This window comes from Onychostruthus taczanowskii, unplaced genomic scaffold (assembly GCF_017590055.1).
Source record: "Onychostruthus taczanowskii isolate IOZ18803 unplaced genomic scaffold, ASM1759005v1 scaffold40, whole genome shotgun sequence".
Classification (NCBI taxonomy): Eukaryota; Metazoa; Chordata; class Aves; order Passeriformes; family Passeridae; genus Onychostruthus; species Onychostruthus taczanowskii.
The window spans coordinates 1,757,893-1,769,492 of record NW_024501460.1 but is presented as its reverse complement, the minus strand read 5'-3'; the positions used below and the strand labels follow the sequence as shown (position 1 = coordinate 1,769,492).

General features: G+C 37.6%; 1 protein-coding gene across 3 annotated transcripts in view; it reads right to left on the bottom strand.

The window, feature by feature from the left end:
• Positions 1 to 676: 676 nt before the first annotated feature.
• Positions 677 to 11,600, bottom strand: part of CAP2 (cyclase associated actin cytoskeleton regulatory protein 2) — a 68,759-nt gene continuing 57,835 nt past the window's right edge. For all 3 annotated transcript variants that reach the window (XM_041413186.1, XM_041413185.1, XM_041413188.1), the window contains 6 exons: positions 9,080 to 9,275; positions 8,076 to 8,251; positions 6,731 to 6,854; positions 6,425 to 6,507; positions 3,792 to 3,932; positions 677 to 2,250 (listed from right to left, as the gene is read on the bottom strand). In XM_041413186.1, coding sequence (XP_041269120.1) covers positions 2,167 to 2,250; positions 3,792 to 3,932; positions 6,425 to 6,507; positions 6,731 to 6,854; positions 8,076 to 8,251; positions 9,080 to 9,275 — 804 coding nt within the window. In that variant the 3' untranslated portion in view covers positions 677 to 2,166. The remainder of the gene's footprint in view (positions 2,251 to 3,791; positions 3,933 to 6,424; positions 6,508 to 6,730; positions 6,855 to 8,075; positions 8,252 to 9,079; positions 9,276 to 11,600) is intronic.

Genomic DNA, 11,600 nt, shown 5'->3' with positions numbered 1-11,600 from the left:
AGAGGAACTGTAAGAATTTTCCTCTGTAGTGATTCAGGGCTGTCTTGCTGCTTTCTGTTTATCATCAGGATTTGATACCTGGTTTGTGCTTTACCTCCAAAGCAGTAAGTGGCATCCTGCTGCTGCATAATGCCTTGTCCCCTCTTTGATGCTGTATGAAAGAAAAAGTCAGTATCTCAGGCTAGAATGCTCCAGAAAGAGATTATTTTGTGGAACACATTACAATTATGAGTTAAGGATTAAACAGCCCTTCAACAATCCTTTTACCACGACAAGTATGCAATGCCCATTCTTCAGAGATGAGGCACATCCAAGTGATATATGGAGTGGACCACCTGTGACTGAAGCCATATAGAGAAACAACAGGAAAAGCTAAAAATAGAAGGCAAACCATACCAACTACATCATGGTCATCTCCCTAGACATAATCCCTGGAAGATACAGGTGTACCTAGAAGTGAGAATCATGAAAACCTCAATTTGCTGGCTGTCACCAAAGTTATGTGCATGACACTTCAAGTTTATCTACCAGCATACAGAATATGCTATTTTAGTGAAATGGGAGGAGGAGCTACTTTTTCTCACTCTACCTTTTGAAACATGGTTTAAGGAAGAGAAAGCCTATAGGACAAACAGTGCAATAGGTTAAGCTCTGAACAACTTTGTTTTTAAACAAGTACATTTTCCTTTTTATTTCATAAGAAGTTTACTTGTTGAAAAAATGATATATATTAAAGCAAACACAATTATACACATAGGTTAAACATCAGATAGCAAAACTGTAAGGAATGAGCACTACTGGTTGTATTGTATAGGTTTTACAATCAAACGTATACTTAAAAACCCTTAAGAGTTAATGTACTTTCAAGGTAAGTTAGGCACAAAATTTAGCTTGTAACTAGCTCTGCAAGCATGTCACTGTGATTTAACTGACACAAAGTATTACAAGTGATCAAAAACATAAACTGACTTTTAAAATTTTTGAAGTTTTATTTGTACTATGTGCTGAAATAGTACAAATGTATACAATACTCCACCTTTGTTAAAAAAAAGCATAGGGACTGTAAAGTAGGGTCAAAGGGCTAAACCAGAAATCACCCCTTTATTTGGGCTTCTAATTAGTATGGCATAAATCTATGGCTTTGCTTTGTGAACGTATTTGAAACTGAGTAACTCCTACAAATGTGGGGAAAAAACCTGAGGATGATACTTTTGATGAACATGATGAGTTACAATACAAATATTTTAAAGGAACTTTATAAGTAAGGGCAACCAGCTGGTATCAGATGTGTCTGTCTTCCTTGGTTTTCTGTATAAGATGCAAAATAAAATGTGAAATTTTAAAAAGTGAGAGATTGTGTCACCCAAAAAGAAAAAAAAAAGGGAGAAAAAAAAAAAAAAGAAATCCAAGGAGCAAAAAACCTTCAAGTAATTTCCTGCAAGGTTTTAGCATTGATGAGGCTCTAGCTTAGAAAGAATTACTAATTTGCAAGAAATGAGAGGGCAGCAGCAAGTCTGTGAACCATAGTAAAATCTTACTTCACAGAAAACTGTGGGATCTTCTAAATATGCATATTAAAAACATTTTTGATTAGATGGCCAGATTTTCTTTTTTCATTTTCAGTTAGCAAAATATATTGCTGTGGTGAAAGTTGTCCTTTTTTGCTTGTTTGAAACGGAACACATTATGATTGCCACAGAACTGCAAGAAACTGCATACTTTCTACAGGTACATTTTTACTGCATCATACAGGAATTGCTTAAAAGGCAAAAATAAACACCTTGAAGTCTTACTGCTGTTTTGATTAGCAGAAATACAAAAAGGAATGCACTGAAGCAAGATGATAAAAAAAAGTGTATCATGCAGTACGTTGGCTTAATGTATACAAAATTTCAAACCAATGATGTGACTGGAAGGTGGGGGGTTTAACCCATTGCATTCTCATTCAGAATTAAAACTGTATGTGAAGGCAAACTGTGTGGAGACGTGACCAGGACCGGGCTGCCTAACAAAAAGGTGCCAGATGTGTAATTGTTCCTAGCATGCAGAGCTAATGCCTGAAGGCCTATGACAGCAGCATGAACTCCTGCTACCTCTAGTTCTTTACATTACTGCTTTGTGTGTGCTGGCCTCAGCAGTCAGCAAGTGCTCTATGGCGTGAGGATGTCAACCCACAATCTCTGCAGGTTCAGTGACCAACTTAGATCCATCCCATGCTGTCTTGAACTGTTCAGGAACCGGAAATTCTTTCTGGTAGGAAACAAAAGCAACAAAGATGGTTAAACAAACAGGGGATATCTCATGAAAACTGGTGGAATACTATTAGTTCTACATGACTGCGAAAGCACTGATAGCTCAGACATGCCAGGATTAGAGAGAAGCCTTCTTCATTACCCTAGGAAGTTATTTTACAATGCCACACAGGAAAAAAGCCTGATTGCTACCCGGTTTCAAATAGCCTTGCTATGGTATGACTTTGCAATAATCTCTCTCACACCATTATCTGCATCAACTAAGTAAATAAGCCTCGTCAGAAATTACTTCAGATTCCATTGATGTCTGGGTTGGAAGACAGTAGAGAGGATTTAGATGTGGAGATTAACCCAGGAGTCTAATTTTAAGGACAAAAGCTATACTGTAATATGGAAGAATAAAATAGCATTTAAAAACCTAGTCATTTTAAGTGTGATACACTTCAAAATAGTCAGCATCCTTTGTGGGGTACACAAAATGAAGCAGAACATCAAATGAAGTGCCCTGCTATTCTACAAATTCAGTGAAATGGTCGGGTATGTTGTTGAGTATTTCTCTGCACCCAGTGAACAAAAAATTATGTAAAGAGAAGGGTTTTTTGTTTAGACCTCAAAGAGGTGTTTTGGTATCCAGTATTTCTGATGTTATGGTGTTTTTGAGGCAAGACTGAACAAAAGGACTCTTTTTTAAAAAAGAAATAAGTGAATATGAGCCCACTAAAAATTGTTCCCTTTTTACTTGTCTAAAGCTGGGCATCCAGCAGTCACTTTTGGAAATGTGAAGCACAAAAGTTCTCATTACACATTTTATTTTATAAAGCCTAAACCCCTGTACTAAATTCCAGCCCAAAAGACTAACAAGAAATTTAAGTTCTGTCTATGGCCATGCATTGCAATTTCAACTCTGCTCTATTGATGACACCAGGGAACTATTACGAGCACACTTTGCCTGCTTGTGTGTGAAGTGACAGAGCATGACTTTACTAGAAAAGCCACTGTGCATTATATGAAAATTTTACTAGAAGCGGAAGGGAACTGGAAAAATGCACCAGTTTAAGTGGCTTTTAAGGACATATGTTGAAAACAGTACAAAGTACTACAGCTGCTACCCATGTATCAATAGCTTTAGAGAAAACAAGTAAATTATACTGTATTATTTTACCTGTAGTAGCATTACATTTATCTTAGTTTTAGCCTCATCATCTTCAGACTTAAGTGCTCTTCTGTGAAGGCAATTTCTTTGGGAGATTATATTTAGATATAAAAAAAAGAAGATCAAATGGATAGGATATGAAGCCATTATCCATCAGAATGGAAAGAGAGGACATAATTTCTGATCTCTGAAATTACTTTGTGCCCCAGAAAATGAGGAATGCTTCCTTCTGAGATACAGGTACATAGAAATTAAATTGTTTTGGATCATTTTTCAGTGACATAGTTATGTGTGTTACATTAGTTCCTTTCCTAGGAGCTTAAGTGCTCTTAACTGCCAAGACTAGTATGAAACAGAAAGGAAATTTTAAAAAATGTCTCACTCACATAATCACCATCCTGGGGGATGAGAATGTTCATCTCAGATGACTTGGCACTCACAATCTCACAATCCAGTGACTCCTCACTGAGGTAGATGTGGCAGCCTTCTGTTTTGTTAATAGAAATGGTTGGCACTTTCCCCATCACCTGCAAAATAAAATCTATTTCACATCAAATCTTAAAATGCAAACAGAGATACTGTTAATAAAATCCTCATTGCCTTCTAGGTCTAATTTTGGCCACCGGCATCTGATCTATGTGTCACCTGCCTGTGTGACACTTTCATTTGATTTGTTGGACACTGAAAATTCTTGGTGGTGGTAACAAAGACCTATACACAACAGCAAACCTGTAATGTACAGCAAGCTTTTAATATACAGTTTGATGACAGTACTTCTCTGATTCTCTCTAATTTCAATGGTACATTTGTGCTGATATTCAGGCAGTGTTCACCTTGTTCAGCAGTGAGTACTGGCTAAGAAGTCAAACATGTCAACTTCAACGCAGTAAGGGCAAAGGAAAGACTCAGCATAAAGCAGTACTCAACAAGGTATTTGTAATACACTCTGAAGACTTCAAAGCTCTTGCAGCATGCAACAGGAAAGCGTTTTTATCCTCTTCAGGCAAGCTATAGTACTGAATATGTACTAAGATTAATTTAATTAAATCTCTAAAACTATTTTGTATGTCTCTTTAAAAGCAAGCACAAGATTTACGTCAAGCGAGGAAGGGAAATCTTCTCTTGTTTACAATTTTATAGACTGAAAGATTTCTTCATGGCTAACAGTCTGACTCACTGGTTGTCAGTAAAAATTCCTGCTCCTGCCCTCTCTAGCAAGGATGGCAATATACTCTTGACATCAAAACACCATAGATTATCCTAGGCCATAGAACAGTGACAGCACATGACAGAGATGTACTTGTTAATGACAGTGTCCCCCATCACTTAATTAAAGAATATCTTTCAACTTCAGTTCCTTAAATGTGGCAGTAAACCAAATGGTGTGTCCTCTTGCATCCCACCCTTATCCTGAAGTCTGAGCTACACAGCAGATCAATGCATCTTGAAGTTTCCCTTCTTAAATGGGTTCTTAGGCAATGGAGAATAGAAGGAAGGGGTGTTTAAAAAATTTTGCAATCATCTGGCAAGAAAAAAGATACCACTGAGATAAAGGAGAGACAAGCAATATGGCACTGAAGTCACTATAGCAAAATCTATAGGATTAATTTATTGAAATCTGTTGCATTAACATACCATGTATTTGGACATTATGAACTCAGGTCTTCAAATTACTGAGGAAACTGAGGTGCTTAGCACTTGGGGTACACCAGCCCTGTGGGAGCTGCCTGATTCAAGCAGCATACAGCATATAACCAGATCCTGCCTTCTTAAGTGGATCCCCACTCTGTTCCATGACATGCATAGAAGCCTTATGCAATATTCACAGAACATGCTTAATTTTGATTTTAAGAATTTTGATTCTTATAAAAGGTATTTCCACTTTATTTGAGTATTAGCAAGCTGGGGCTTTGCTATTTATTACATACTAATTTTTCAGCTTTCATGAATAGTTTAAGAGGTAATGATTAAAAATAATATAATTATTTTAAAAGTGCCCAAATAAGTGCCTGGGATCCTTAACTAATTGTCTCCTCTGCTGTAAAAAGACATGTAGTGATCATGAATAAAACTGGTTGTTACAGTTCAAAATATAATGCAAGTCACTTGCATAAGGTTCAAAATATAAAAACCCCATCTTGCTTCTATTCCTTGTGGTGGCTGTGACCATTATTTCTGAAACATGGAGCAGGACTGCCTATATTTAATGTCATACAGCAGGCACAGCTTCTTAAGCAAAAGACCTCACTTTGAAGAGTGGCAGTTTGATATAAATAATTAACATTTCTTTTGCACTTAAAATATTATGTCCTGGAGTCCCTTCTTGAGATTACACTCTGTGTGTCAGACACAACCCAGTATAAGAGCAGGTAGTTAGACCTCTTTGGAACAGGATGACTGAAGTACTGTAAATGTCAGGCAGACTGTATATTTTTAGCAGGACAAGTGTCCCCAGTAGAGAGGGCAGTGTGTAGCTTTAAAATATGTGTATCTTCTTTTCATGAGAATCACAAGGAAGATGATCTCTGATTAAGATTTTGAAGGCAAATAAGTACACTACTTAGTTATATAAAGTGTCACATCACTGGCCAGGGAGATTTTTTGAAATCCCAGCACCTACTTTTATGTTATAGCATTTAGTTGTCCTTTGACAGTCTATTCATCAATTAGCCAACTGCTAGAATTTCTTCTGTAAGCACCACTGAAGTTTCAAGTGCTGGGAGATGCTTAGCATAAAAGCAAGCAGATCAAGGACAGAAGTAACAGCTCTGCCACTGTACAGATCTCTCAGCTGCACCAGAACCAGAAGGCTATGGGAGGTTTGTTCAGTGATAGTAAATAGTTTTCACAAGCATTTTTAAAAAACATTAGCAGAATTTAGAGCATATAAAGATCCATTTGGATACTTCTTACATTTGTTGTGCTCTGTGAGTTTTTAAAATGTCTTGCAACTACATGCTGGGCTTTTCTCCCCCGCACTTGTTCTAGGTCTGTCTTCATCTCTCAATTGGATATTTACCTGAATCTGGATATCCCTGGAGTTGATCACTTCCACGATTCCCACAACATTGTCAAACACAAGGCCAAACTTTTTACAGTTGTCTAAAATAAAAGCAATCATAAATAAGAAAGGCAAGACAAAAGGAAATACATGCACACCTGCTACATTAACTATGAAAGCTCCCAGTCCTGCACTGCACAGCTGAGTGACTTTACTCTTATAATCAATCATTAAAGTGAATGGAATGATTCAGATGCATTATTAATCACACAAGTCAGTTTTTTCAAGATTGTCATTTGAAGCCCAGCTGAGCTACCCACTCACCAATAGTAATTGAGTTGATTTTTCCTTTTATCTGAAGTGTGGATTTGTTACACTTAAAAATATAGGCCACTTGCTTGAGTTCAGTGTTGTTAATGACCAGGTCATTCTTATCCTCTTGATATTCCTATTTCAAAAGAAAGTTTATTTAATTGGTTGTCTTTAACTAACAGTCTTTAGCTAACAGTCAGACAGAATTTAGTACAATTTATCCTCCAATCATTGCATCTTCAGTTACAACAGAGCATTATCCTTCCTGTGGCTTAAAATCCTAATCTGCTTGGTGACCAGATATCTCACCTAACTGACCCTTAGATGACACTGTATCTTTTAGAGCTGCAGAGCTGAGGAAGTTAGCACAGACAATGATAAAATCCATTAATTTTGCAGCAAAGATGTTATTCTCACAATTTAAAAAGGCACTCACAAAACGGCTGTTTGGCTCCCATCTGATTCAGACTGAAGAAAAGAGCAAGTTTTCCTTCCCCAAGTGTTACATAATATTGTGAACACACACACAGGCATTACCATATATAATAATGGAGTAATAGGCAAAGAAACTTCCTTTCATTAGGCTTAAAAGAACAGTTATACTCCATGGATGTCCAGGAAAGCCTAGGGATCCACAAGGAAAGTTCCAAGTAGTAGAACCATAACAACATAACACAGGAAAACAGTGACTGCACCTTATGCAAACTGGACTCCACTGCAATATACACTGACCGTGTATATAACCTTCTGCATGACTAAACTTGCATATTCTCTCTGCTCTCTCTTAACCAACAGAGTCACATCAATTTTCATTCATAGATTCTTTGGTATATGCCTACATAAGTTAACACCCAAACTTTAAACAGATTTCCTTTTTCCATCTGTAGATGGGGCAAAAGGAAAACACTCGTCCTCTTTTAAGCACAGAAGACATGTTTGCATGGAATGGGCAATGAAATATAAATGTATAACTCCATTGGCTAGGGAAACTAGAGAGTGTGGTCTGTGATGACTGCTCTCTCTCATTCACAGGAATGGCCTGCAAAAAGGTATTTTAATTGGTGCTCTCTAATGGACTTGTTTCTGGGGCATTGTCTGATTTTGCAAGGAATTCATATGCTGGTTCCGACATTGTCCAGTGAGATGAATTAATAAGTGATTCTCAGAGACAAATGAATTAACTTAAGATCCTACAAGATAGTAAAAGTTGAACTGTAGCAATGCAGAGAAATGAAGGACTCAGCCCTTTTTAGTTGCAACGTTGTTTTGCTGCATGTTAATGACAGACAAGCTGTTTCAGTGCTCCTCCTGGTTTGCAATGTGCAAGGTGCAATTCAGAGGAGTGACTGGAACTCACCACTCTCCACTTCTTTCCCTCTAGCTCCAAGACAGGGGCATGGTTCTGCTGTGGGGAATTCTTGGGAGAGGTAGGACTTGGAGTATGGCTTTTTGTTGGAGAACAAACAGGTGGGCCTTGGGCACGTAGGCTGGGGTTCTTGTGAGTCTTCTGGTCATCAGAGACATGTCGAAGCCCTAAAAAACCAAAAAGAAAGGGTGCTTGTGAAAGAGAGTCTATTTTCCAATCCTTAAAGTGCTCATTTTGAAGCATGAGAAGTTTGTTTGTAGTTGTGTTATGTTATTCTCTGAAATTAATTTTTTAAAAAAATTCCTCAAGGTTTACCTGAAGTGTAACTGCTGACATACTTTTAGCAGATCATATAAAAACTCTTCTACTGTGGATGGGCTCTTAGTATCTTCAACAGAAAATCCCACAATGTCTTCTAGGTCCCTCTCTGTCTGTAGCAAGCTCTGAGAGCTTGTTGTATCATGTTTTTCCATCAGTTTATTTTTCTAATTTATGACAATATTTGATCTATCCCTGCATCATTAAATGCAAATATATCAATCATATGTATTTAAATGCACAGATATATACTTAAATTACAACTGTCAAATATTAATACAAAAAGCTTTATTTCACCTGACACGTAAGACGTTTTGACACAGGTTTGTACAGTCAATGTGAGTCAGAAAGAGGGATACAACTTTATTGCAATTGCAACTTAAGAGGCTGACCAGTTACTGGGGGCTGAAGATATCCAGCTTGGCTGCCTTAAAATTAAAAGGATACTTCTAAATGGTGTGAATGTCAGGTATACTGAACTTATTTGGGTACTGCGGCTTCTAAAGGAGGTTTTGGTATACAGCCTTCTCCATCAGACCATTGCAAGCCTCAGAAGGATCTCAGCTGCTAGACTGCAACTTAAAAATGCTGTGAAAGCTGTGAAATGCTGTGAAAAATGTAACAGCTCTTGATGTAGTTTGAGTCCTGGATCACGACTGGATTTCTTTTCTCCTGACCTTTGGTAATTGCCTCTCCCTGGTTGAGCTGTGCAAAGAGGGCTGAGCGAGATGCAGTTCCTTCGTCCTTGGCGGTTTCGGTTTCCGTATCGAAGATGGGGGGCGGTCCCGGGGGCGGCGGCGGCGGAGGCGGCGGGGAAAGGCAGGAGCCGCTGGTTAGAACAGATCGCATGGACATGGAGGATGCAACAGGACCCTGTTTGAGACAGAGGGAATTTTACATACAGTGTTTCAAGGAACATTGTATCACAACAGCTCTTATTTATTAACATCCTTCAATGCTGCGAGTTCTGGTGACTCTAGAAAGCCACAGGCTCAGGAGAATTTCTGGCTTCATAATCGAATATAATCCTAGGAATCCTTCCCTGCAGCTGAGCAAGCACAGCTAGAAAGACTGACAGACCACACTCTACCCTTACTCCACCTAAAATATTTATCTTAAACACTTCTAAGGGCTGATGTTAAAAATCTTTAACAGTAACTATTCCATAATTTATTCCAGTGTTTACTTACATAAAAAGGAAAATGTCTCCTTTTTTTTTTTCCAGATAAAGAAGATGTTCTGGTACAACACAAATAACTGAGAGGTTCATGAACTGTCAGTTACATATAGGGAACATGATAAATTGTATGCAAGATGTAAAATGCTATCCTTTGAACTGTTCAAGTTATCTGTAAAGATTCACATACCACAGAATGTAAAATGATGGTGATTCAAATATCTTGATTCTGAAATTCAATTTTTGAGTTTTCTGTTCAATTTCTTAAATTCTTTTTTCTTTCTTTTTTTTTTTCAGTTGCAAGAGATCACAGCACAAGTTAGGAGTGAAGGGGGCCTTGTCAAAGTAAGTAACACAATCTTTGTTTCAGTTTGCATAATCAAAAGTATATATTTTGATCTGTATTACAATTCTTGCATAGAATATTATCAAAAAGATGGAAAATACTAATAATTATCTGACTAAAATTTAATAAGAATGCCCTAACATCCTAATAATAGACGTTAGAGACAATCTGAGAATCACTTTTACTATCCTGCCACTGAGTGTCACTCTGATCCTTCATCTCTGCAGCACAGAAGAAACTTTTAAAAGAACTATTGAGAAAATTAAGATTGGTTCTGATTAGTTCAGGTAGCTACAGAGATACTGTGCATTGCAGCAGCAAATACTAACAGGTGGGCAGATACAATGGCAAAATTACAGGGACTTACGGAGTCACAGCTCCTCTAACTGGCTACCTTTGTTAACAGATACAGGTTGTTACTGCATCCCTGGTAATCCATCCTGGAAACAGATACTGCTTAGCTGGCCTCTAAGGATATTTTTAACCATTTATGGTACTACTCTTTCTGCTTCCCTCTAAACTGAAAGAGCAAAACATTGATCTGGTTCATGCATCTCACAGCAGTGGAAACTACAGCTATTTTTTAAAAAGTAAAATTTGTTCTGGCCTGTAATCCCAAACTGATTACAGGAAAAGGGCCGAGGTTCACATGCACCTTTTTAACTTACTCTTCAGATATACTTTGAAAAAAAAAAATAAAAGCCCAAGATCTCCTAAGGGAATAAGCTCTCTTCTTGTTATTAAATCTTTGATCAAATGTAAACAAATTAGAAGATTCTCCTTTTGGAACCAATTATAACTTATTACCAAGATATACTGGGACTAAAGTTGACTGCTTTTAGAGCCATTCCATTGTTACATGGATACATTTAACTCAGAGCTTCTGCTTGGATTCCTCCTTGTTATAGGTCAGTGTTTTAGCCTGGGGACAACTTCTTCACTGAGCCCTCAATTTATAGTGACTTTTCCCTGCTTCTGCTAGTGCTAGTGAAGTTACCTGTAGCAGAGTCAGTAGAACTATGAATTACTATAATTTAAAAAAAACCAGGAATGTAAGTGGATTTAGTGGTGCAATCAGTTATTGCTGCCTGAGTTGCAATACAGATCTTCCCCTTCTGTTGCCTGCAACCATAGCAACTGAATCCACTATGCCCTGGTTATCCAGAATTATGAACATTGCATTTCCAGGGCTTTTTAAAACACTCAGATACTCAGAAATGGCACTCACCATTCACAGTGTGAACATGCAGTTATGAATTATGTATGCTTTATGAAAGGCAATAGCAGTAATGGTATTGGCTAATAACTTTTAGTCTGAGATAAAAAATCCACTTGCCAAATTCCAGACTGACATCTGATTTCTCAAAAATACCTACTGCTTCCACCTGCCTATCAGTACAGGGCTATAATTTTCCAGAAACTTGTGTTAAGTCTCACACATCCACTTAGAATTTACACCATCTAAATTGTGCAAAGGCTGCAAAGATTCATTAGAGAAAAAAATTCTGAAAGCTATCTGGGTATTCTGCATATAACACAGAGTGGTAGCTCACTCTGGCAGTCTCTTTGCTTCAAGTGTCAAACTCAAGACCATCACAGACCAAGGCAAGACACTCTAGGCTAAAATAATTCTGCTGAGTAGAGTATCAAAGGCAGTTTCCCAAATGGCAACTAA